Here is a 26926-nt window from a genome sequence, read left to right on the forward strand (position 1 = left end):
AGCCGAAGCAATTTAGTGTATCTTTCTCTATTCGCAACGAACGTCTTCGGAGAGCCTTGGTCTGTCAACACATTTCTACCTCCTACACTTCCTGTATTCTCACCAATGTTGAATTGTAATCGATACTGGAGCTATAGTTACAAGTAGAACCCAGACCACTGTGTAATGTGCCTCCATTGAATATCGAACCTGCACGAGCTATAGAACGATTCAAACTCTTATTTCTTCTCTATAATTTGCAAAAAACAAGAGGTTGCTTCTGAAGTGTGCTGTTCTTTCAAATATATCTATTAAATGAGCTCAGTAATCCATCACCCGTCTGTATTGTTTTATTAACAAATAATGTTATGAATATGTAACCGTGTTTCAAAGGTAAGTTGACAATACAGCTCTTCATGTCTTACTTGTTCTCCAACAGATGAGAGGAGATCGAACCGCAAGTCCCCGCAAGAAGCTAGCAGCTCTCTGAGAAAGAAGAATCAAATACAACTACTCCCTGACCGTAAGACCTTCTCCAACACGGTTTTCAGTACGCAGCATCAATCATCGGAAAAAGGTAAGGAGCCATTTTCTTCGGACCCAGGCTGTCGTGCAGTCCTCCATGCAGAAAACACGAGGCGCTGGCACAGGATGCTGGCGAATGAAGCGCCGGTTGCAACACTTTCTCCTCACTATCAGAGGCACTTGGCTGCTGGCGACAGAATCAACTCTGGATCCAGCAGTTCGCTATTCATCCCAAGGCAACCACAAGGAAACACTACACCCTGCATATTGATCAACGAGGCTTCCAATCAGTCGAAGCACTACGTGATACTTCAAGATGGTGAACAAGGCTGCCAAGACCAGACCAGTTATTCAAGTTCACTCGAATCTTCTCCTCGAATCCATGCACAAGGCGAGGAAAATATTTCAAAGTCTAAGCAGCGAGAAACTCGATCAAGTCTCTCGCGTGTGGCCTTTACGTGGCCTTCAAATCGCAGTCAGAAGCATTTGGCTGCTAGTGATGAAAGCAGCTCCGGAGCTAGTAGTCCCCTCTAAGTCCCAAAGCGACCACAGGACTGTCCGTTGGACAACGTGGTCTCTAATGAGTTGCAGCACCAAATAAACATACCATTTCAAGAGGAGTGGTACCAGGAGGAGACCGAAGACTCAATTTCCCTTCAAACCTCTCCTCAACCGTGTGAAGAAAGCGAAAACATGATTGCAAAGACTGATCAGGCAAAAGCTCAACCGGATTTCAAACATACGATTGTTTCCCGTGAACCTCGTTTAAGGAATGAGCAATATCCTTGTGAATTATATCCAAAAGCTCTCGATGTCCGAATGTCAGGATTGAAAGGTGCTTCAAGTGCACCAGAATTAGGCCATCAACCAGAAGCACCGCACACGGTGCAAGAAAACGACAATTTTATAGAGATTAACCAGATCTCGGTGAAGAGAAACTTCGCACAAGAAGATTTGACGCACACAGACAAATACAATAGCACGTCAGACGATATTAGCGACATATGCGAAGCAAAGAACAAGAGACACCAACAACATGATTTGAATGAAGGAACCGATGACGTAATGTCGCCCTCAAGCAACGAAGATACCAGCGTTGCTTCTCGCCGTGAAGCAAGGGCTGAATATAATAAGAAACAGGGTGAAATAGAAGTCAGCCAAAGAGACAGTTTGGTTAATAAGAATTCCGATTTTGAGCATTTGAACAATATTGCTGATCAAGACCAAAGCACAACATCAAAGTTACAAATTGACAATGATAAAGCAGAAGATCTTTCATTTGCAAAAAGTTTAAAGATGTTGATGGATTCATGTAGTGAAATAAAAAATTATATTGCATACAAAATGACAGAACATGCAACAATTTCCAACATGTTGCTCGTAGTTGACATGCTGAGAAAGAATGATATTGACACCCAACTCGAATTCATCTCGTTACTAGATGATCTTATGAAACTTACGCTAACACTTGGACGTGCTGTCGCAGAAAACACACAAAAAATTGCACAATTCGAGAAATTTATTTTTCCTTACCCGAAATATACTCCGAAAAGAATGACAAAGAAAAAGCAAAGATTTTCTAGGTTTACAAAGTGTTTCCCTTCCCACGAGTCAGTCACATCCTCAAAGTCAGCAGCGTTGCAAAATTGGCTTCGTTGCAGTGCACTGAGTAATGAGGAAAATGAAGAATGGGAAGAAGAAAATAGTGAGACGACAGGGAAAGATCTCGATAGTTCATCTACATATCATGAAGAGTTTGATGGTAATCGTCATGCACTGCCGGCAGAAAATTTAAGACGAAGTCTGGATTCAGATAAATCCATGTTAACTGTATTAGAAAATGACAGTAGATACGATCATAGTAACAACGAAGTAACAGAAGGATCACAGCAGACAGAAAGTTCTAAGAAAGGCAAAATCCGTAACAATAACGTACACAATTCATCTAATTCAGCTGCTTACGAACCTGTGTGCCTGGAGTCAAAGCTGTATAAATGCGACCAACACCAACATCATACTAAGGAAGAAACTGTTCTCACTACTCATGATGATGATGATGATGATGTCATTGTGAGCCAATCATGTAGTAGGAAGATAAACGGGACAAGGCGAGTAGCTCCCAAAAACAGATTATCGCAGGAATTAGTAGCATCGCAATATACAAATTTACTTCAGAAGAGCATCAATGAAACTTCGGATGGGAACGAGACTAGATCAGAGTTGAAAAAGCATCGAATGACATTAGGGGGTGTCTATTCGCTGCAAACTTTATCGACAGGACACAAGTATTTCGAAGACGAGCTTTCTCATCAACCGAGAGAATATTTGAGTACTGTGGATGGAGTAAAAACTTCAAGGACCGGTCTTGAACCCAATCACACTAACGACGAGGAAGTGAAAGAGATATTAACATCAAAAAATATAATAGATTGTAACAAAGATGAATTGCGTACAGAGATAGATCAAGATGCATCTAGAAATAGGGAGAAGTCATACTACGAAGACGATCACACACAAGCCCAGAGAAAGGGTTTATCGCAGGATTCAATGCCTTTACAAACTACGGATTTTGTTCAGAGCAACAGAAGTGAAATTTAAATGAGGATGAGTTTAGATCCGTTAAGCGCACAGGGATGAAAGAGCATCGAATTGCATTAGGGGGTGTCAATTCGTTGCAGAGTTCATCGACAGGCCATGAGTATTTAAAAGACGACCGTTCTCATCTACACAGAGGAAGTTTACGATGTATAGATGCAGATAAAGATACAATTACCGGATTACGAAACGATGATAGTCTTAAACCTTATCACCCTATTTCCGTCATTAGTACTGATGATGATGTTGTTCATCACTATGTTGGAAAATCCAATAGAAGGCAGACGAACGTATCAAAGCGAAAAGTACATGTAACGGATTTATCGCAGGATTTAGTGGCTTCGCGAAATACAGATTTCGTGCAGAACAACAGAAGTGAAACTTCGTATGAGAATGAAACTAGATCCGATAAACACACAGAGATGAAGGAGCATCGAATGGCATTAGGGGTGTCAATTCATTGCAATATTCATCAACGGGACATGAGTGTTTGAAAGGCGACCGTTCTCATCCACCGAAAGGAAATTTACGGAGTCTAAATGCAGACAAAACAGCAATGAACGGATTACGAAACGACAATAGACTTCAACCTTATAACATGTTCTACGAGGAAGTCATAAAAGGGACAGAAATATCAACAAACAAAAGAGATTACAGCAACGGTGAAATGCGTAAAGATTTAGATCAAGATGCAGAAACGCTGGTTCCAAAGACGACGATGTTAATTAAGAATAACAAGACTCATAATTCAGATAAAAGTGGGATTAGTTCTCGTAAAAATACTGAAGGGACGATAGGACGAAGGATGGCATTGGATGCTCTCCATTCATTGCCTCGTATTGACAGTGATGTTCAGCCTGGACTACAAACGTGTATCTATACTCTCCGACAGCAAGGGCATCATATTTCTCGTTTCAGAAAGAACTTGTATAAAACAGCTAGTGAAAAGCTTGGGTGTCAAGTTCTAGAACAACCATTGCCTAAAATTGAAAGTAAACGTAGTCTCAAGGGAATCTACGATGATGCCGAAAGAACACGTAATACACAAAGGGGATGGGTGACGGTAAATATGTTGCCACCTATCGAAAAGGCTGACAGAAGATTGTATTCCTTAATGACAGAATTTAAGGAAAAAGTAGACCTGAATGTATCTCAAACAGTAAATAAGGATGACCAGATTCACCGCGATGATCGCTATCGCCCATCACAAGCAGATAATGTCAAGTTAATGATCTGCAAGTGATGTTGACAAAATAAGAATTGGTGGGAGTTCTAGTTAGTTTTTCATCACAACTAACCCATGAATGTTCCTGGGTAAAAAATTAAAAGCAATGTCATAAATATACACCAGAATCACCACGAGTTTCTAAATGTCATTGCATTTGGATTACTAGGTGCCACAATTTATTTCATCTTTGCGAACAAAATTCAAGTGGAATTAATGCATAATTCCCAATCCCTGACTTATCAAGGTAATGAGTTCAAAGATTAGCTTTCACAGCAAAACTAGAGCCGAAAAAAAACAACTGAAGTTTGATACACTTTTTCTTTACCATTCTATGATGCTAAACTTACCTGGGTGGCAACTTCCCACATCTTATGACGAGCCAGTAGGTCCAGATATGCCAGTAACCACTGCTCCTGTGTTAACTCGTCTACCAAACCACGCCGACGCTCTCCTAGAGCCAAGAGCACTGACACAGATGTTTGGACATCTCCTGTTTTAGCATGTTGATGTAGTGCTGCTGCAACGACTGGACTTGAATCCCAAGCATTGATGCGAGGAAGTGACGGCACACACAACAGTGCAGAAGCTGGGTCTTCAACAGTAATTGATTGAGATTCTGAAATGCATAGGTTATAACATTAATATAGGCACATTGAATCGTACCATGAAGGCACATAGATGGTTATAGAGAGTATCAATTGAAAAATGGATATGTAGATGCAGAAGCTTTAATGCTTCTAAAACAGAAAAATCCAAAACTTGCCAAATTTTCTAGCTTGTGTATGCAAACAGTTCTGTTACCAGTTTATAATGCAGATTCTTTATTATTATTTTTAAATATAATACAATATCATTGTAACAAATAGGCACCTTGTAATGTCAGAAAAAAACACTGAAACATGTGCAATGCTGAGAGTGATTGAGTGAGAGAAAGAAAGGGGAATATACACTGAATGAGCAAACTAATAAATGTAAATTACTTACCTTGTCATATTGAATAACTGGTTTGACTTATTGATTTGGTTTATTTTACTTTGCTTTTCTGCCACTTTTGGCCAATTGCAAAGATAATCAAGTAAACTATTGAACTTACGTTAATGAAACCAGTCCAGAACAATCGAGGAACGCAGCGATAGACACTGTCGATGGGCCCATGTTGATGCGAGTGTGGTAATAAGTAGACTATCGTGTTGACTATTGTGTGCTGTGTCACCTGTAGTGCACACATTGAACATTTGTAGGTGTCAAGAAAAACTGTTAGCATTCCTTGTTTGTTCTGGACTGGTTTCATTAACGTAAGTTCAATACTTTAATTCCAATACATTTTTGTAACCTCTCAATTATTTCTAAAACATCGGGTACTGACAGGAAGTTTGAGAGTTGCTGAAAAAAATGCTGAGCGTGTCTGCTTTCTCCACCGTTACCGTTCCACAAAGAACACCAATGCCTAGACCAGGATTTGAACCCAGGAGCCCTGGCATTGCATATCAACTTGAGTTGCAGTATGAACTTAAACATATTGGCAGAATTAAAAAAAAATCATTCATAGTAGTGGTTCTCACCCTGTCATGTGTGCACAATTATTCTTTTCGTGAACACAACACAATTTATCAGATGTATTGAATCTTTAATATTAGTGAATTGTAATATTTATATGAGTAAATACACAAACTGTATTATATTTTCAACAATTTACATTGATTTCTGCCAGGAGAATAAAACAATCTCCATTGGCACCAATATTAAAATCATGTAGTAAAATTAAACTCCAGAAATACCTGCTTCTGCACATCAGAATGTTATTGATACCAGCACAGATTTCATATGGATCAATCGGGGGTTATTTATTTCATTAAACACCTGAAAAGTAGTTTTGCGATATCTTACCTGTATCAGCCATGTCAGGTGAACAGTGGTTCGGAAACTGCTCTGGAGGTGGGGACCTATCCTGGATCTCATGACGAGGTTGAAATGCTTTCTCTTGGCAGTATCCAGTCCTGTGATTGGTCCAAACCATTGAGCTGATGGAACTCGACATTGATCTGGTCCATTTCTCCATCACCAAAGAAAAAATCTCCGTGCACATGAGCTAAACCACTTGCCAGGGAAGCCAATGCTCTGTCCTGCTGATCTGTCTTATCCGTTTCGGTTTCATTATCCTCGCTAAATCCTCCAGGCGTTTCTCCTCTTTCTATGGCAGCTGACTGATGTCTTACGGACCACTGGTCTCCTTCGGTGACACCATCCGTTGCAGTGTTTCCTTCTTCTTTGGAAGCATTTCCGGATGACTGCTGATAGTCTCCCACCTTACTGGTGTACAAGGTTTTCGTAATGCACCAACCCAAATGGATCTACAAGCAGAAACATTTAAAACTATTAATCAGCCTTTAGTATGTAAAATTGATCAACTCAACAACAGCCAGTGGTAATGTAATAATATTAATACGAGAAGTCTTCAAAAATGAACATTATAGGTGTTTATGATGTTGAATGTGATTGCCAACATTGCAAGCAGGCACACACACATATACAAATTATAGTGAAGCACAGAATTTATGGATATTTATGTATACCTTTGCCTGTCTTTCTTATAATAGAAAACATGGTCAAAAGTAAATTTAGTGATGTGTGACTTTCCACCACTATCTAGAACAATAGTATCTGAAATGCAAAGCACTTGATTAATTCAAAATGCATACCTCTTCATCTTCCCCATGTAGGCACTGACACTGGAACAGAGATCTTTTTTGTAATCTATGAAGTCTGCTTCATAGCTAGCCTGTACTGAATAAAAATCCACCAAATAACAACAAATACAGTCTGCAGATTTTCAGACTTGCTCCAATTAAAAAAATAATTTTCAAGGATTATATATACTTTTTACCATTGTGTTGCTGTCTCACTTGATACCAGATATATTGTCATGATATTCCTTTCATAGGTAAAAATCATAATTGTCGTGTACTGACTGAACATATGCACACATATATGCCAGACCTGATCTGCATCATCTGTGCATGCCAATTCTGGTTATTAAGTGTTGTTTGTCATCAGTCCGTGTTATAGCTTCCGTCGTGGATGTCTCAAAGTCATAGCCGTCCTTCGTGATGAGACTTCTTGCATTTATAACATTATGTAAGCTGTTGCATTAATTCTGTTATTGTGTTCTTGAATTATACACTTTTGTTTGTGTCCGTACTCCAGTCGTATTCTTTACTCCATTTCCTGGATTACCGAAGAACAGAGAAAGAACCCAAACTCAACAATGGCGACGAAGATCTTGGGAACTTCATTTTATACTTATTTCTCGTAATTCTACATACACTATGTGGAAGAAAGTCATTGGACACCCCGGTTTCAACTCTGAAACGAACTCCTCATGGAAAAGAGAGTACAGACGGGTATATATACGGCAGCAGGAGGCTTCTCAGATCATTCGCTGATAAAATGACGGACAGGAAAGAGCTCAGCATGTTTGGAAGAGGGATTATAGTAGGCTGCTCCATAGGAGGCATGAGTATACGTTGCATAGCTGATGCCCGACAGGTGCCTAAATCTACTGTAGAACTTTGTCATCAAGACGAGGAAGGAAAAGGAACACTACAGCAATGCACCACGAAGTGGAAGACCCACGAAATTGGACGACCGGGACAGGAGAGTGCTGAAGAGGGAGATTCGGAAAAACAGGAGCCGTCCGATGCATTCGACTGCAGAAGAGTTTCAAAGTGCGACCAATTTGACTGTTTCGACCAAGACACTTCGCAAGGAGGCCCATGCGCTCGGTTATCATGGTCGAGCCGCTGTCCACAAACCCCTGATAACAAAAAACAATAAAAGGCAGAGACTACACTGGTGTAAAGAGCGGAGAATCTGGACGGTGAGCAATGGCAGAAGGTTCTATGGAGCGATGAATCACGCTTCACACTGTTTCGATCAGATGGGAGAGTGTGGGTATGGCGATCACCCGGAGAACGTCTGTTACCCGAGTGTGTAGTGCCCACAGTGAAATATGGTGGTGGCGGCATCATGTTCTGGGGTTATTTCAGCTGGCATGGCGTGAGTCCACTGGTACCGGTGTATGGCCACATGACGTCCGCGTCCTACCGAGATATTCTCAACACCTCCACGCTCCCCACGTTGTGGCGTTTCTATGGAAATGAAGAATGTGTGTTCCAGGACGATAATGCGACTTGTCATGTTTCCAAGGCTACCGTGGAGTGGTATGCAGAAAATGATGTCACCCGACTGGATTGGCCTGCTCAGAGCCCTGACCTCAACCCTATCGAATATCTATTGGACGAACTGGAACGCCGATTGAGGTCGCGATCGCCTCGCCCTTCTACACTTCCAGGGTTGGTGACTGTACTGCAGGAGGAATGGCGGAATATCTCACTCGGTGTACTACACGACCTTGTGGCCAGTTTACCACGACGAGTGGCTGCTGTTATCGCTGCCAAAGGCGGACCGACCTCCTACTGATTGCAAGAAAACTGATGGTATCTGCTGACATGTGGTGTCCAATGACTTTCTTCCACATAGTGTATTTCTTATGATTGTTCTTTAAGCTGTCTGTTGAGTTAAGTATCTCTGTACACAATGCAAAAGTTGTCACAATTTTCTGAATTCTGCAGGGAGCAGGAAAGTATTAAACAATACTTCGATAAATTCAAACATTTCTGCAAAGCTTCAGACATTCCCGACGGTAAGGCTAAACATGTTCTATTAGGAGCAATAGGGCACAGAAAGTATGCTGATTTGTATAATCTTATACAACCTAAATCAATATCGGAGCTGTCTCACTCAGATTAAGCAAACATTGATCCGCCACTATTCGCCCAAAAAGAATCTCGTACTTGAAAGGCATAAGTTTTCCCTCATTAAACAGAAATGTAATCAAAGCATTTCTGATTTCATTGTGCAAATCAAAGAGCAAGGCTCAAAATGTGATTTTGGTGATCTCATTGATTCCATGTGCCGCGATGTATTTATTCTTGGTATGAGAAGTGTGCGTGTTAAAAAATAGACTGTTATCAGATCCTGAATTGACCTTGAATAAGGCAATAGATACGGCCATGTATCTCAACGAGCTAGAATTAAACGAAGGAATTGTTAACCAAAGTCAATCAAAGAATGTTGCGGAACATTCTGAAACTCCGACTGAATTCACTTCGCAAATCCAAAACAGGCGCAAGGGCAATCTTCGAATGAACATCAGACAAAATAGAACTGATACAAGGAATATTGGTAACAAATCAAACAATGATTCTGGTAAACCATGTCATAATTGTAATTCTTTTCATCCTAACGGGAAATGCCCAGCTTTCGGGGCAGTAACTTGCAGTTACTGCAAAAAGAAAAATAATTTCTTAACAGCCTACAAAAAGAGAGAATATAAAAATTCTAGCACAAACAAATTGGTTTCTAGCACAAATATTTTGCTTAATACGGACCTTACACGATCAATAATATTGACAATACCTTTTCATATTGACAATAATATTGACCGTGTAAGGTGCAAAAAATGGATTGACGGTCGATATTGATGGAGTATTGAAGGAAATCCGGATTTTCTGTTTTTGAGGCATCAATACTGGAAAGTGGAGGGGATATTGTCAATATTATTGACCGTGTAGGGGCGAGCGTCAATATTTCCATCAATACTCAGTTCAGGTCACGTCGCACTCCGGTGAAGGTAAGAAATGGCTACAATGACCGATCCCATTACGGACGACTTTGACCTTCGGAACGATGAAGATACTGTTGGTTCATCCGGTTCCCGTGAGGAGGAACAAGATGCACTTCGCCACTTCATCGAGCAATACGAACTATCCCCAGAACTGTGGAATCCGATCAACCCAATATACTCGAAGAAGACAGCAAGAAATGCAGCTCTTGACCGCCTCATACCCTTTCTAGTGAGAACGAAGCCGGGGGCCAACAAGAGGGAGGATGTAAAAAAGAAAATTAACAGTCTACGAACAAATTATAGGAAAGAATTGAAGAAGATTGCCGCATCGAAGAGGTCGGGGAGGAGCGCAGATGAAGTTTACACACCTTCCTCATGGGTGTATTTTGCTTTGTCGTTTCTTGAGAGGTTCGAGAAGCCAGTTCAGGAGCAGTCGAACAGGTGAGTTTGATTCTTGTACTTTTTAATTAACAATTGTTTTAAATTTTATTACTATTCTTTTATTGTTGTTTTTAGTTTTGTTAGTACCGTATCCATGTTTTTGTACGCAGGTTTGTTGGTTTTCCAAGAATACCTAGTTACCTACCGACATAACATTCCATAAATATTTAAAACACATCGATACCCACTATGTTCTACGTGACAGGTTTAAGAGAAACTTCAAAGCAATAAGTATTAATGGTACTTTATTTCAAGAAATTATGATTGTAGTATACCGTAACTGTTTGAAAAGAAATCATCAGTAAACAAGGTATTCAGTATTTGCCTTCATTGTTATAATAATGACAAAATTTGTCACGGACTGCCTTGGCAACTGTGGTACTGTTTCTTTGTAAAGTACTTCGCAAGGCTAACAAGTTTTTTCCCGCATCTCTACCACGATCATTTGAGCTGAGGTACAGTTGATTTTCCTTTGCCAAGAAATTATGCAAATAACAACAGGCAAGGGTAACTACTGTAGCTTTCGGCGGCTGTAGGTTGATAGGTTTCTGGAACACACGAAACCGTGAACTCAATATCCCAAATGCGTTCTCTACAACTACTCGAGCTCGTGACAACCTCTCATTGAATATTTGTCGAGGTGCATTCAGTAATCTTTGAGAGTAGGGTTTCAATAAATTGTTATGTAATGCAAATGCCTCGTCTGCAACAAATACATATGGGAAAAGATCAGTTGTATTCGGCAAGGGTGCAGGTGCGGGTAAATTCAATTTTCCTTCCTGGAAAAATTCTCCGAATTTGGAGTAGAACATCACTCCTCCATCCGAAATTCGACCGTTCATTCCAACATCAACCATTATAAATTCCTTCTTTGCATTAACTAGAGCCAAAAGCACGATACTGAAAAACCCCTTGTAATTATAATACAAGGAACCTGAGTTATCTGGTTTCGTTATAGCTACATGTTTCCCATCCAATGAGCCCACCGTATTCCAAAATTGATGTCGGATTCCAAATTCGTGAGCTATGTCACCCCACTCTGCGGCAGTCATGGGAAACTGAAACAAACAAACAGAACAACAATAATTACATACATAAATAAATACAACATTGCTTTGATAATGTGTACGTGATTGTAAAACAATCTAATAACCCTGTTGTTTCCAGGAATTTGAGCTGGAAGAGGATGGTACGCAGAGTCAAGGAAGAAGTGGACACGCTCATACCACAGCATCAACATCTCCAATGCTTCCCCCGCCATCACCTCTTCAAACTCCTCGAAACAAAAGATCAAGAATGCAAGGTCCGATCTCGAAGCAAAACGAGCTTTTACAAAAAGCATGTACACTTTTGGAAACCTCATCGAACCCTGACAGTAACATTCCGACTATTGCTAAAGCTTGGGGAGAAAAATTGCTGACTTTAGAGTCCAGACAAAGGGCTTTCGCAGAGAAAGCAATAAATGACATCCTTTTTGAAGCAAGCTTGGGGACTCTTCATCCCGACTCCGTTAAAATCAATGTGGAACATGAACCTCCAAGAAGTTCAGATAATCGCAGCATGATAGTTCCTCATCATTGTCGACATTCAACTACAGTCCTTCTCCCCCACCTGTGACGACCCCACCAGACCAAATGAACTTCCAAACGGTAGACCTCTCACTATCCTCACATTTTGAGAACTTTAAAGGATGAGTGTTGGCGGTTTTGAAGTGTTTGCTCAAGTTCGTTCGTTAACTTCAGTTTTTAAATGTTTGATAGTTATTTCAATGTTTGAGGTAAATGTTGACTTTGTACTGTCTATTATAGTCAATATACGTACTTCTAGTTCTAGTAGTTAATGCATCTCCCTATTTCTTTCATTTTACTACCTACGTACCCAGTATGTACCACCTGCTTACTTTCAATTAACAAGGGAAGGGAGCCAATGTACTGGCTCGTTGCTATACCTATATAGGGAGGAATATCAATCAGCCAATCCATTGGTATCCTTCGATTTTGTAGTGAACGTAAGCAGGTACGTACATAGGGAGACAAGAATCCTAAATACCTGTATATAAAATATAAAGTGGATAAAATGAACAAATACATAAAAACTATGCAAACTTACCTTCATGTAATCTTGTAGGACATATATAAGCGTTTCACACGTTTCTACTACAGCTTCGCTGATAGTTACTGGCGACATGATGACAGAAAACTTCAAGTCCTCAAAATTTCTTCCAGTGGCCAAGTACCTCAGGGTTAACGCTAATCTTTCCTTAACAGTTATACTTTCTCTCATATTTGTGTCTTTCCTTTTCACAAACGGTTCAACCATCTGTAACAGTTTGTTCAAGGTATTTTCCTCCATTCGAAAGTAGTTCTTGAAATCTTCAATATCGCTGAGGCTGATTTCCTTCAACAGTACTAGATGCGAATAATCCTCTCTCTTCTTCAACCATTCCTTCATTCAGCGTTTGCGTTGCACTCGACGAGTAGTTCCAAGCGCTAAAATAATGGCTATGCACCCTTTTGTACGATTATCCATGTTTTGGAAGGACAAAACCCAGAAATAACAGAATAAAACCACACAAACACACAGATTCACCCTGCTCGTTAGGCAGAAAAAGAGGTACTGTGCAAATTTATTGACAAAAGTATTGTCAATAATATTGATCGTGTAAGGTAGGGCAGTATTGAGACTGGTTGGCACTTGGATTGATGGCTGTATTGTCAATACTGATATTGTCAATATTATTGATCGTGTAAGGGCCGCATTACACACGTGTTAATGAAAGATCTATCAAAGTTCCAGCTCATTCAAAACCTACGATTGTACCTAACAATCACAGCAATTTCAACCATATGTTCTGAGAATCATCCATTGATTATTCAGATTTTGATTTGCCATGCATTCCCACAGATCACAAATTTGTGATTTGCAAGCAAACTTGTTGATTGCCGCGCCGCCGCTGGTATCTATTGTAATGCTCAGTGTCCTGAAATTTTCACTACTTTCGTTACTAAAGAAAGTGAGTCTGTTTGGCAAACAGAGGGATCATTATTTATCGACTTACAAGTCAACAATTCTAAGATTCCATTCCTAGTGGATACAGGGTCTGTTTATACTTTAATTGACAGTAGACAATTTGAGTCTTCATTGCGAGGTTGCACTATACACAATTTTCCTATCATCTTGAAAGCAGCAAATGGTAATAATCTTGGTGTTTTAGGAAAAGTTAACGTTGAAGTTGTATTTCAAGGAATGAAACATAACTTAAATCTGATTATTGTAAATACAAAATAGAATCGTGATATTATGGGTTTGTCTTGGATTGATATTTTCATGCCTGAATGGCGAAACATTTTTGTTTCACATGTTCCTCAAATGATTGCAACTACCGTTGAATTATCAGCAATAAAGGAACTGGTTGACAATCTACGGAAACATTTTCCTATACCTTTTGATGGTGACATGTCCAAGTCGATTAAGCGCTTCGAGATAGACTAGCCATTGAAAGACGATGCTACACCAGTGTTCAAGAGATATTATGACGTCCCGTACATGCTAAGGGAACCAGTCAAAGATGAATTGCAGAAGTTGGTTAGTGACGGAGTCATTGAACCAATCAAATCATCATTGTGGGCTTCTCCTCTTGTTGTTGTTCATAAGAAAAACGGTGAATTAAGGCTATGTGTGTCCTACAAGAACACTGTGAATCCGTAACTTAGGAAGATGGGACATCCATTACCTCTTCAACAAGATGGTTGATTGCAGTTGGTTCGTTTCATTTGACCTTCGAAGGGCTTACCTTCAGTTACGCCTATCTCTACAGGCTCAGAAGGTCCCCCTTGTCTTTAACATGGAATTTGGATTATTCAGACAGTTGAAGCTTCCCTTCGGAGTAAACTCTGCCAGTGCCATTTTCCAAGCCACGATGGAGCAGATATTGATGGGTGTAGACAAGGTTTCCATTTTCCAAGACGACATTTTAGAAGGAGGAGTTACTCTTGAGGAGTGCTACGAAAGATGCTGAATCTTTTCTCCGATTATGGCATCCGCATAAATGAACAAAAGTCTGTGTTCTTCGTGCAAAATGTGAAGTATCTGGGACATTCTCTTTCACATAAGGGAATTCGTCCTATGAAAGAAAACATTGATAAAATAATTCAGTGTAAGCCACCCACTAATGTCGGCGAATTGAAATTATTTCTCGGTATGGTCACGTATTATGCTTCGTACCTGCTAAACCTAGCTGACTGTGTTGCCAGTTTATATGATTTGTTGAAGAATGGGGTGCACTGGTTGCGGACAAATGTTCATCTGAAGGAATTTCAGGATATCAAGGATCTGCTGTCTAAGGATTTAGTACACACGGTATATGATCCTAACAAAGACTTATACCTGATGCATCTCCTACCGCTACGGGAGCAGCCATAATGCACAAGATAAACGGAGTCCTAAAGCCTATCACGTGTATGGCCGGTACTTTATCTGCTGCGGAAAGGAACTACACTCAAATGGAAAGGGAATCACTTGCATTAGTCTGTGGAGTAAATTACTTTCACAAGTACCTCATTGGACGACATTTTGTTGCGTTCACTGACTCGAAACCTTTATCTCACCTGCTGGATCCTAGAAGAAACCTGCCTGCTCTAGCCATCAGCAGAATCAACAGATGGAAGTTAGTATTGGAAGAATATGACTTCAAAACTGTATACACGCCCCATGAGGAGTTGGCTGATGTGCTGTCTAGAATTTGTGTTGCAGATGATCCAGTCCATGATAATCATGAAGATTTCGCATGTCAGTTGACAGCTGAGCTGGTTGTCCTTAATCTAATTGAATCTTCGGTGTTGTCGCACATTGCGCTGGAATCACGACGTGATCCTGAGCTTTCAAAAGTCTTCGAATATGTTCAAGGGAGATGGCTACAATTCATCGGGAGAACAAAAGGGCATCCTCTCAGAAAAATATTCGACAGGCGATATGATGTCCACATACAGAAGGGATGTATTTTCGTGGGCGAAAGACTGCTCGCCTGAATCTTGCATTCAAAGTGTCCTTCTCTGTTGCACAAATTCCACCAGGGAACATGCAAAATGAAAGAAATAGCTTGTTCATCCTTCTTCTGGAACACGATGAACGAAGACATTGAAAGGCTCACGTCTTTGTGTGACGTTTGCGTTACAATAACAGGCCGAACGTACCTGGTACTGGATTTGAAACGTGGTCTATTACATCGCAGCCTTTTCTCAGATATGAATTTCCTGTTGCTGATTCACGCTCATTCTCATTAGATATCTGTGTGTGGAGACCGAAGAATATGCAGTTTGACACCATGTTGGTCATTTAGATGAATTTTCTTCATGCTTTGGATATCCGAAAACCTATGTAACTGACAATGGCCAACCATTTGCATCTTTAGAGTTTAACGCTTATTGTTCAAAGAGGAATATCAAGCTTCTTCACTCAGCTCCATACACCCCTAATCAAATGGTCTAGCTGAAAGGAATGTTGGGGTAGTGAAGAACATGCTCGAAAAGAACTTTTCGAATTGTTGGTGCATCACATTGCGAGACATGGACAAGTTCGTTCTTCAACTACTAGGCAGATTGAGAAATACTCCAGTGCAAGGGTATAGTCTGGCTGAACGCTTATTTAAGTTTCGGCCAAGTACGTATATTTCCACTTCTGATGCATCAGATGGTTCTAAGAATCAGCCTATTGGACTTATTCCATTTAAGCTGAGGGAAAAAGTACTAGTGGAACGTTGTAAGAAGAAGTTCAGTCATGGTTCTAAATACTCTATCGGCAAAATTGTAAAATTGATGGGCTGGAAGATGGCAAAAGTAATTGTCGACAATGACGTGGTTGTTGTCCATTTTTCGAAGATCAAGAGGTATCCCGCTAAGGTTGGTGTACAAAATCAAAGTCTCTGGCATGGCAAAAACCCGGTCTTAGTTAGAGAGGAGGACTATCTCCCAGTACCTGCTACTGAAGACCTAGTAGAGCCTCCAAATGCGAGAAGCCATCATCAGAAGATTCCAGAGACCAAGACGACCGCCTGACCACTATGGGCAAACTCCATGAAAGAGGGGTCTCTTCAGCCAAAGGGGGGAGAGTGTCGTGTACCAACTGAACATATACGCCAGACCTGATCTGCATCATCTGTGCACGCCAGACCTGGTTATTAAGTGTTGTTTGTCATCTATCTGTGTTACAGCTTCCGTCGTGTATCCCTCAAAGTCATAGCCATCCTTTGTGACGATACTTTTTGCATTTATACCATTATGTAAGTTGTTGTATTAATTCTGTTATTGTGTTCATGAATTATACACTTTTGTTTGTGTCTGTACTCCAGTCGTGGCCGCGGTGGCTCAGTCGGTAACGCGTCTGACTACCATGCTCAAGGTCCCGGGTTCGATCCCCGGCCGGTTCAAATCCGGGAACTTTTCTAACGGTGGAAGCGGCCCCGGCGCCCACCCAGCGTCGAATAACATGGGTACCTGGGGGAAACCCTGGGGGGTAAAGGCGGTCAGGGGCGTGATGCTGATCACATCACCCCCAGTCACGACCGGATCAAGAAAGTGTGGGGCGTTACCCCTACACCCCCTATACGCCTTCATGGCGTGGTGCTATGCACAGGGGAACACTTTACACTTTTTTTACCTTTACCTGTACTCCAGTCGTATTCTTTACTCCATTTCCTGGATTACTGAAGAACAGAAAGAACCCAAACTCAACAATAATTATACCTCACACACAAATATGTACACCACGCCAAGTACATATAATAGTACCCTGTTTTGATTTCATGTACCATGCCAAACTCTGCACCACACTTGGTGCTATCGGCATCAGGGATGGGAGGTATCTTCAAAGTGCACTTATTACCTTACAACTGCATAAATCAGGGTTTCAATGTACAGACGTTATTACTTGCTTAATTAGAATTCATTGGTAAATTTTAATTGCTTTGTCAATTTTCCTTCTTTCAATAGTATTTTCAAATTTTACAAATTTTTCCATCCATATTATACTTCAGATTTAGGGCAGAATCATTCATTTATGCATGTTATCAAGAATCGACAGCAAGTTGCAGAGTAACTTACAACAAGCAGTAACAAATTAAAATCAATCAAATTAAGATGTTTATCATTGTGCGATAAAAGGGATACACAAAATTAAAACTCCGATTGATTTATGAGTATTTCATCTTCTTTCCAGATTCTCGAACAAATGTGGAAATATTTATGGAACTATTCTCATTACAGATTTATGTTAATGGTTATAATCTAAGAACGTATTAGTAGTTTAAGAATATTTCAATAGATAATGGTGTTTTATATTTTGTAACATTGAATGGCATAAATATAAGACTTGAGTTTTGACCCAGAGGGTTGGTTCAGATTAACACTTTCCTGTGATTTTCCTTTCTAAACCTACGCAAAACATCCCCATTACCTTAAACCTGTCTCAAATTTCGCAATCCATCAGCTCGACAGGAGAGAACCAGCCAAAGTCAACCGCAGGGAAACATACCGACACTCCCACACCCGAAGGGAGAATGTCAAACCAGGAACCACAAGCAGCATATCTAGTCTCTCGCCAGCATTTAACCAGCCAGGAGGCAAATTTAGCAACTTGCTCCAGCTAAAGCTTACTCTACAAGGAACCCACGAAATCTTTCCTCCCTTGTCAACGCCGATTTTCGACTAAGCTAACTAATAAAAAAATGGAAATCGAGGATGAATCAAAGAAAAGCGGGGGAATCCGTAAAAAATTCACGGAACTGACGCCCTGGGTTAATTTTCAGGTACCAGGGCATAAGCGCATACCTCCGAAAGTAGTTTGACTACTTTTATCCGTATACATAAAATAATAATCGTTTCGACTAACCTGGCAAATTTCACAACAAAAGAAGATCTCGATACACAAATTTGAGTCGACAGCAGCACACATGCACGTATAAGAAGAGAACCCCTTCAAAACACGATATATTCCAGAGAGTAAACTACATGATCCCTTCACTAAGTGTTATGCTACATCTCAAATATTTGTATATTTATATGACTCACTTCTGCGTCACACTTAGTTCTACAAGTTTTTTTTCTCAAAATCCTCACCACAAAGTCCCAAAAAAGAATCGTCCAATGAATTGCTATCAGTACAAGAAGTTTTCCCACCAAATATTCTAGTTCATTACGGAAGGGGTTAATTCATTGGTGCACCCAATGAATGTCGTCATCTGGACAAGCAGCACATATATTTATATTCTCTCCAGGAAAATAGTTCCCTTACTCCAAGGACACATACAACCACATATTCCCTTTTGTTGCAGCAAAAGTGTATTTATCAATGTTCCAGTACAAAACAGTTAAGAAGAAATCCCTATTCCACCTTTAAGTGTGGACTTCCACAAATCATTTTCTTCGAAGAATGGAAATAGTAATGCAAAAGGAAGACGAGTGATATCCTTCAGGCACAGGATAATTCCAAAGGTACATTTACATGCAAAACGCAATGGTATTCAATCCATTCGAACTGAACAGTGCATCAGAAATAAGGGATGTTTATCCTGAATGGATCATGTTATAATTCATTATTCATCGTACCTTAAGTGGTCAACAAGGTTGACAGGACTTTTATTTCATCCTTTAGTGCATTTTCAACGTGGGTTGATAGACTTTTTCAATGATTTTTTTTAAAGTGATAGATTATAACGGTCAAATATTGAGTGACAAGTAATTAATCTAATTGCCCGTTAGTAGGAATTAATTGCAATTGGTAATATTAATATCCGTCGCGAATACAGGTGTCTAGCGAACTGTCTTAGCCAGCACTAGCTTGCTCAACCACCGTTTTTTGCCCGAATTTGGATTTACATGCATTCTTATGGGAATATCAAGAAAAATGCAACTTCTAAACCAATGGACCGAATTGGATGAGATTTCAACCAGCGGAAGACCACATCATGAAAGTACTGATTCCAAGATTTGAGCCTAATCAGAACAGAACTACGGGAGTTATGAATTATTCAAGATTCATCGCTGTATTGAAAGGGAGAAGCTACCCTACTGAGTTGTCCTTGCTTTTCGTGACTGAATACAATAGAGGAAGAGTTAACCTAATCTCTGCGCGAGGGGCTGCTACCAGAGCTTAAGGACCGGAGTGAGCATTGACCAGGATAGGAGGACAACGGTCAAAGCACCAGAAACAATAAACAAGCACCCGATCATAGAGGGTTGAGCGTCACTACGTTCAAATCTGGAATAAAAGGGATGATTTGGAATAGCGAGACACAGTTTTGCCACAGTTTGCCTACAATCGCCACCGGAGTGTGAGCTACGCGCGACCAAGCTGCGAGCCGCAATCAGACTCGTGGTCTGGATTTGTTTTTCCTCGAGTGAGTGTTTCAGAGCCATGGAGTAGAGCAGAATAGAACCAGGGGGTCGTTCTCCTCCTCGCCGTCTACGCATCCGTGCACATACGTGTGGTTATGTGAGAATAACGCCAGACACGTCCACCTGTGTCAATCGTCCGAAACAACATCCAAAGTAGTGAAAGTTAATAACATTTGATATCCATGTGAAACCGCGAATGGCTCATCGCGTACGTTCGTCTCATCGCCCAAGTCACGTATCTGTACTTACGAGTGACCGCGAAGAACTGACCTATTATTGCGCAAGTTGTCGTATGGAGTCGACAGTGGGCGTGTACCGTCCTGGACGTCCCTGCGAAGTGAACGAGTGAAGCCAGGATCCGATGATGCCAGATGGAGCTGCCGACTGATCCACTTTCGCCAACCAGGATGACCGCGAAATGCAACAATGGAGTGTGGAGGCCTTCCAAAACTGTAGGACCACTTTCACCCAACCCAGGTCAGAGGGAATGCAGCGAAGGTAAGATCCAACCATATGCGTGTGTGAGAAAGATGACGACTATCTACCGTGAATCTGCGTAAATCAAATCATTGCTTAACTTAAATCAGTGCTATGGCATCCCTAGGCATCGGTATTCCGGCGGAGTAATCATGTTAAAGATGAGAGTTTATGTTAACAGCAAACAATAGTTCATTGAATATATTTATACCTTCAGAAAAGATAGAAGGGGTTCGCACAAGGAACAATTATTCACTTTATACTTAAAATCCTAAACGATAAATTGTAAAAGGCAATGTAGCCAAGACATAGCAAGAGTATGGTCAAAGTAGTAAATAATCTAACCTTTGTATTTGTCATATTGTCGCAATATGCCATAGAATGAGAGAATGAATGTGAGATCGAGTGAAAGAGGGCAAGATGTAATGTGTATTTATCTGTGCTTTAATATATGTGTATATTCAGAAACACCGTAGTATTATGTAACGTCATTTCAGGTATTTAAAATCAAATCCTCCTAGGTTTATTCTCGGTAACTCCGACTGTTAGGCACTTATCCTGACCGTATTATATTTCATGTAATGTTTAATTCGCCCAGCTGGTGAGGCGATCGATTCTTCGTTGTTGCGTTGCTATGCTCAGTTCAGTTGAGTTAATTGAGTTAATCAGTTAGTTATTAAATTAGCAGCCCGTAACAAGATTAATGACAGTTTTTCTTCAAACAATTTAAATGCATGAACAAAAATATAACAAATTGTGTTACTTAAAAGTAAATGTATACGTGAATCGTTAATTCACAGCGTTCGCAGATACGCATCAGTCTACTAGTGGGCAACATATTACCATACTAGTATGATTAGCAAAACAAGTGCTACGAATTATGGATACAAATTGGATGTATTCATATAATTGGTGAGGACATAACACCACATAAAGTGCATCCATTTATTATTACTCAGTGCTCCAACTTATTTACGGTGAAGGAAAGTTATCAGTCACATATTACTCAGTGTCAACATAAATATATATTACGTAATATTAAGTCACTTACCTTAAACAGTGCACTGACTTCCTCTCGTAGTAAGATAGGTCTTGCTATGCAGCAGCTGTGTCACGCTCTGGGATGACGTGATACACAATTGCCTAACGTGACGTCAGTCATATGTCAACAAACACACGTGTTTATAGTATGTCACGCTTTTCAGCAAACACGTCCTTCGCAGTTATTTGCATTGTCACATAGATTCTTTATTTTTAATGAATTCCTAGTGTGTTTGTATGGGAGAAGGTTACAGTAATTGATTCTTATACTGTATTGGGTGTTGGCATCATGTTTTTTTTTAAAATAAAATTTAACCCTCATAGGGCTGGATAAGGAATTCTTTTCCAGAGAGGGGGATCGTAACAATCTATAAAATCATAGGAAATGCTTAAGTTCAAAGAACTCCAAATCCCAGACATTTAGCCATCACATTTCTAGCCAGGAAATATCTACTGAGGAATGCCTCGTCAGACATTGCCTAGCTTCCTTGATTGCCATCGTTGTAAACAGGTGTAAACAATTGCAATCAAGGAAGAGACTACAGGTAACTGATTCGGCATTGTCAGTAAATTCGATCGGAATAAATGTCTCGGAGGAGAGAGGTCATTTGTCAGTTTTAGCACGAACATTGGGCAGCGAGTTAGGAGCTTTAGATGGAGAAAGGCAGAAGTAGGAGTTGAGAAAGAAAGTGTTGGAGCAAGTCGCGAGTCAGACTCCTTGTACAGTCACGACCGTAACCGTACTCCGCAAAACTTCAGATGCCATACAGAAACAGGTATACAGTAACCTTTAGCCATGCTGATCCAGTCTGTAGGGGTTTGAAACTCAAGTGTTGTGTTATGCCATTCAAATATGTGTAATTAGTACCTCTCGCACCTTACCATTAAGCCTACCGTGAATAAGGAGTTTCTCCAATAATGAGGATGAATGATCAGTGAGCTACATCAACCCAGTTCGATCCCACATAAGGAAGGGTATGATACGAAACATCTATTCACCTCTGACAGCATCTGTCCCACAAACCTTGTATTCCTGGATTCTCAATGAAGAATCTTTCATCTGTTCAAGATCAATATTCAACAACTGTAAATGTAATTTTTATACATTTTGATTGTTTCAAAGTGCAAGTTCAACAAGCAATGTATACACTTTAAAAAGTTGATGTAATGAATTTACCTGATGTTTTCCCAAGTCCTTGGCAACTAATGCATTGTGATCACAAATGTCAGACAGAGATTTCCCCGTTAATAAATAACGTTTTTCTGCTTCCAGAAAACTTTTTACGTCCAAGTGAGCCTTGCTAGAAAACTGCTGGAGAGTACTTGAAGCTAAACAAAACTGCTCATTGTGAGTTGGCAATTTCCTGCAATAAGAACAAGTTTATCAGTGGAGTGAGTTAACAAAGATGATTATCTCTTTATCTTGTAATGTAATGGAAACACACTGAATCACCACACAAGAAAACTCATAAAATGTTTCTCTATCTTCTTCAAGAAATAGAAAAGCATAAAATGTTGTACTATCTTCTTCAAAAACAGGAAAAGTAGCAGAGGATTATGTATGCTACAACTCTCCATAGAGGTGGATCAATCAATGTAAACGACAATTCGTGTTTAATTAAAAGAGGTTGACACAATTTTAACCCTCTCAGTTTTCACCCTTGACAATGTGAGCAGGCCACCTATGAAACAGAAGTTACTGTAATTTTCCTTCACCGGAATATTTTCATCTACCACCCTGCATTAATACTGTAAAATGAATAACTACAAGGGTCATTTTAAAAAATGATTAAATGCTCATAAATGTCAACTTATATTATTGTGGACAATGAAGTTGCTGCATTCCTTCGCAATAGACTCTGGCTGAATATAGCACATGTTGCCCAATTTCTGGCAATTTTCTCATGAAGTCGGTGGAATCGTTTTTCCATATATCACTTAGGGTCTGCACTATGTCATCAATGGTTTTGAAGCAATGTCTCCATAGATGATCTTTTAGCTTCCAAAATATATCATAGTCACAAGAACTCATACGAATAGCTGGACAAAGGTGATTATCTAGAAAGTTACTGTAATACTCACTGTTCTTGGTCAGGGCTGGATTAAGATGAAACTGGGCCTGATGCTGAAACAATGAAATACCATCGATTTTTTCTGTACAACTAACTTTCAAGGTGAAAAATTTACTACGTCGCACTTACCAAACAATAATAAAGTGGCAACAATTGCCAAGATATTGTAAAATATCCAGCTAAATTAATAAGTAAACTGTTTAACGTAAAATTGATAACATTAACTTGAAATCATCGCTGAACAATAAACACAACGATGTTATAGTTACGTCACAGCGCAAAGAATAATAGTAACTGTATCATAAGTAGCGCTGTGTCAGGTTAATATAGCAAAAGAAAACTGTTCAGCTTTCGGAAAATTCTCGTCTGTTTTCATCTGGGCCTATTTCAGGAATGGGCCTAATGCTGCAGCATCAATAGCACCCACGTTAATCCGGCCCTGTTCTTGGTAACTCCCTTTAGCATTGTGTGGCACAGGAGAATAACCTCGTAGTTGTAGGTAACAAGAATCACCACTTTAATGTTGCTGGAACCTTGTCAGACCTTTTATGATCTGGCAAAGGAGTATGGTGAACCACCGAACCGATGTTGGATATGGAAGTGGCTCATCACCACAAGCTAGTACAAGTTTTCTACAACACTTAACAGCATTTCTTCCACGTGCAACTTTGAATTTTGATGAATGCAATTTGTTCTTTACCTTAGAACTTTGTTTTAGAGTGCACTACTCAATAAGGCTAGTCAGCTCAGCGCTGCCACCACACATCAATCTGTGGAACTATGACACATCATGTGTAGTGGTCTCGAATAAAACCGTTATCTGAATCCACAATTCACTGTTCCTACCAGTGACAGACAATGGATATATTGTTCAGAAATTACTTTCTTTTTAATGATCCTTGCATCCATGAAGAATTATTAAAAACTTAAAATAGGAACATCTAAAGCAAATTTTAAAATACAAATATTGTCTCTAGAGGTGAGCCAATACCATTACCGATGTAAGACAGTAAGTATTGTTTTTTTTTCGCCATCCAATACCAAGGATTTTGAGTGGCTAGAGCTATCAATAGAAACAACTCATTTGTCAAAATTTGTAATTTTCAAAGGTTCGTTCATCCTTCCATTGGGGTCCCGCAAAGGAATTTCATTTACATTTCTGAGAAATGATGCACCCTCCTGGGAAGCAGATGACAAGATCAAAGGCAGGACTAATGTGAAACTGCTGTGCCAAAACGTGACACTGAAAGTATGTAACTGCCTATTTATAATAAGAATATGAACGTTTTAAAAACCAGCATTATTATCAAGCTGGTCTTATTCAGGAGTTCTTTGGAAAAGGATGAATGTCACTGTGGGAGGGAAGGTAGTGGATTTTCTTGTGCTCTATCTGTTATGTACCCAATAGGCCTAACCCATGTAAATAGTTATGAAAGTTAAATGGAGATGGCAGCACAAGGCATGCAGAAAGAAGATTGGTGTATTGTACATAAATGATAGTGTAAATAAATGTCAAAGCAAATGAGAAAGATAACAATAACGGAATAGCATGTACGATAAAAAGAAAAGATACAATGACGACAAATTAATAATAATAAAGATAAAATTAATATCATTATGAACCCCATTGTGGAAATTTTGACACACCAGTGGTGGCGCGTCCAGGTTATCAGAGTGTGGGAGTGTAGTTCTTGGCAAGACTACACTCATTAAATACCACAATGCTTGATAACGGCCTGGTGACATGGCGAGTAAGCACCACCATTAAATAGGTGCTGCCCCCGCTGCCTTGCGGGTAGGGATTAACTCAAAGGCTAAGGGAAGGAAAACCCTGAAAGAAAACCATGGGTAGAGCGAGCTCTGTAAGGCGGGGTGAAGCCAATCTCTCTAAGGGAGTAAACCCAATACAAATCCTGGTCCTCCAGGTTGGGGGTTGAGGCATTGGGCTGACGACCCAATCCTCGGAAAATATCCGCTGTTCAGAGACCCAACAATGAGCCTCGGATATGGAAGGAAACCAGAAGACGAACACGGCTACGAGTTAAGGTAAATGATCTCAGGATGGGGACATGGAATGTGCAAACAATGCTACAAGCTGGTAAGCTGCCAGAAATTGTTGATGAATTTATAAAATATAAGTTGCATGTTCTGGCACTGCAAGAAATAAGATGGCCGGGGAGTGGTCAGATAGACAAGGGAAACTGTACAGTTTTGTACAGTGGTGCTGAAACCAGAGGACACAGGGGTACAGGCTTTATAATAAGCAGAGAAGCTAGGAAATCACTAATGGAATTTATACCAGTAAATGACAGACTGTGCAAAATTAGACTTAAAGGCAAGTTCTATAACATCTCCATCATCTCTGCTTACGCACCTAACGAGGATGCAGAAGAACTGGACAAGGAAAAATTTTATGACGAGTTGGACTTGTTAAATGAAAGTACAAGTAGACATGATATACTACTTGTCATGGGTGACTTCAATGCAAAAATTGGAAGAGAATCTGAAGTCAAAGAAGTGGCAGGAAAGAATTCTTTACATTCAGTCACCAGTGAGAATGGTTGGAGATTCATACAGTACTGTATACAAAATAAAATGCTTGCAAAAAGTACCCAATTCCCCAGGAAAGATATTCATAAAGGCACCTGGAGAGCTCCCGGCGGAACATACACAAACCAGATAGATCATGTTCTGGTGAACAGCAGATATGCCACATCTGTTATAGACGTTAAAACACGCAGAGGGGCCAATTGTGACAGTGATCACTTCCTAGTCAAATCTATATTGCGGCAACGATTGTCTAATATAGGCAAAATCAAGGGAAAAAGGAGAACTGGTTGGGATATAGAAAAGTTAAAGAAAGACAGCAATAAGAGAGCTTTTCAGGAACAAATACACCAACAATTAAGTGATGAGAATGAAAATAATAGCATTGAGGAAATATGGAATGATATGAAGAAAACTCTGACTGAAACATCAGAAGAGATATTAGGGCAAAGGAAGAGATCTAACAGAAAAGAGTGGTATGATGAAGAGTGTAGAGTACTAATAGGGAAGAAAAATGAGTTACGGAAAAAGATGATTCAAAGAGAAACAAGAGCATCGATGAATGCATATAAAGATGCTAGGAAGGAAGCGACTAAAATCTGTAGGAGGAAAAAGACATATTGGATGGAGGAGCGAGTAAGGAAAATAGAGGAACATCAGACAGAGGGTAATACAAGACAAATGTACAAAGCTGTTAGAAATCTTAGTACTGGATATCAACCAAGGTTAAAAGCATGTAAAGACAAAAATGGGAAGCTTATTACAGATCAAGCCAAATGTTTGGAAAGATGGTCAGAATATTTTCAGGAGCTCTATGAATCTAAATTTAATATAACAGATAATGCAGATGAAGACCAAACCCAAGTTACAGAATGTGAGGTACAAAGACCATCGTTTGAAGAAGTAAAGTGTGCAATATTAAAATTAAATAATAATAAAGCACCTG

The 26926-nt window shown here is 39.9% G+C and overlaps 1 protein-coding gene across 1 annotated transcript; it reads right to left on the reverse strand.

The window, feature by feature from the left end:
* Positions 1-4656: 4656 nt before the first annotated feature.
* On the reverse strand, positions 4657-25179 carry LOC145986903 (GATOR2 complex protein WDR24-like). The gene is given in 5 exon segments (XM_083121369.1): positions 4657-4943; positions 6215-6302; positions 6304-6678; positions 22539-22725; positions 25151-25179. Coding segments are annotated over 5 exon segments (966 nt in total).
* Positions 25180-26926: the final 1747 nt, after the last annotated feature.

The sequence above is a fragment of the Lepisma saccharinum genome, chromosome 4 (assembly GCF_977018435.1).
Source record: "Lepisma saccharinum chromosome 4, izLepSacc3.1, whole genome shotgun sequence".
Lineage (NCBI taxonomy): Eukaryota > Metazoa > Arthropoda > Insecta > Zygentoma > Lepismatidae > Lepisma > Lepisma saccharinum.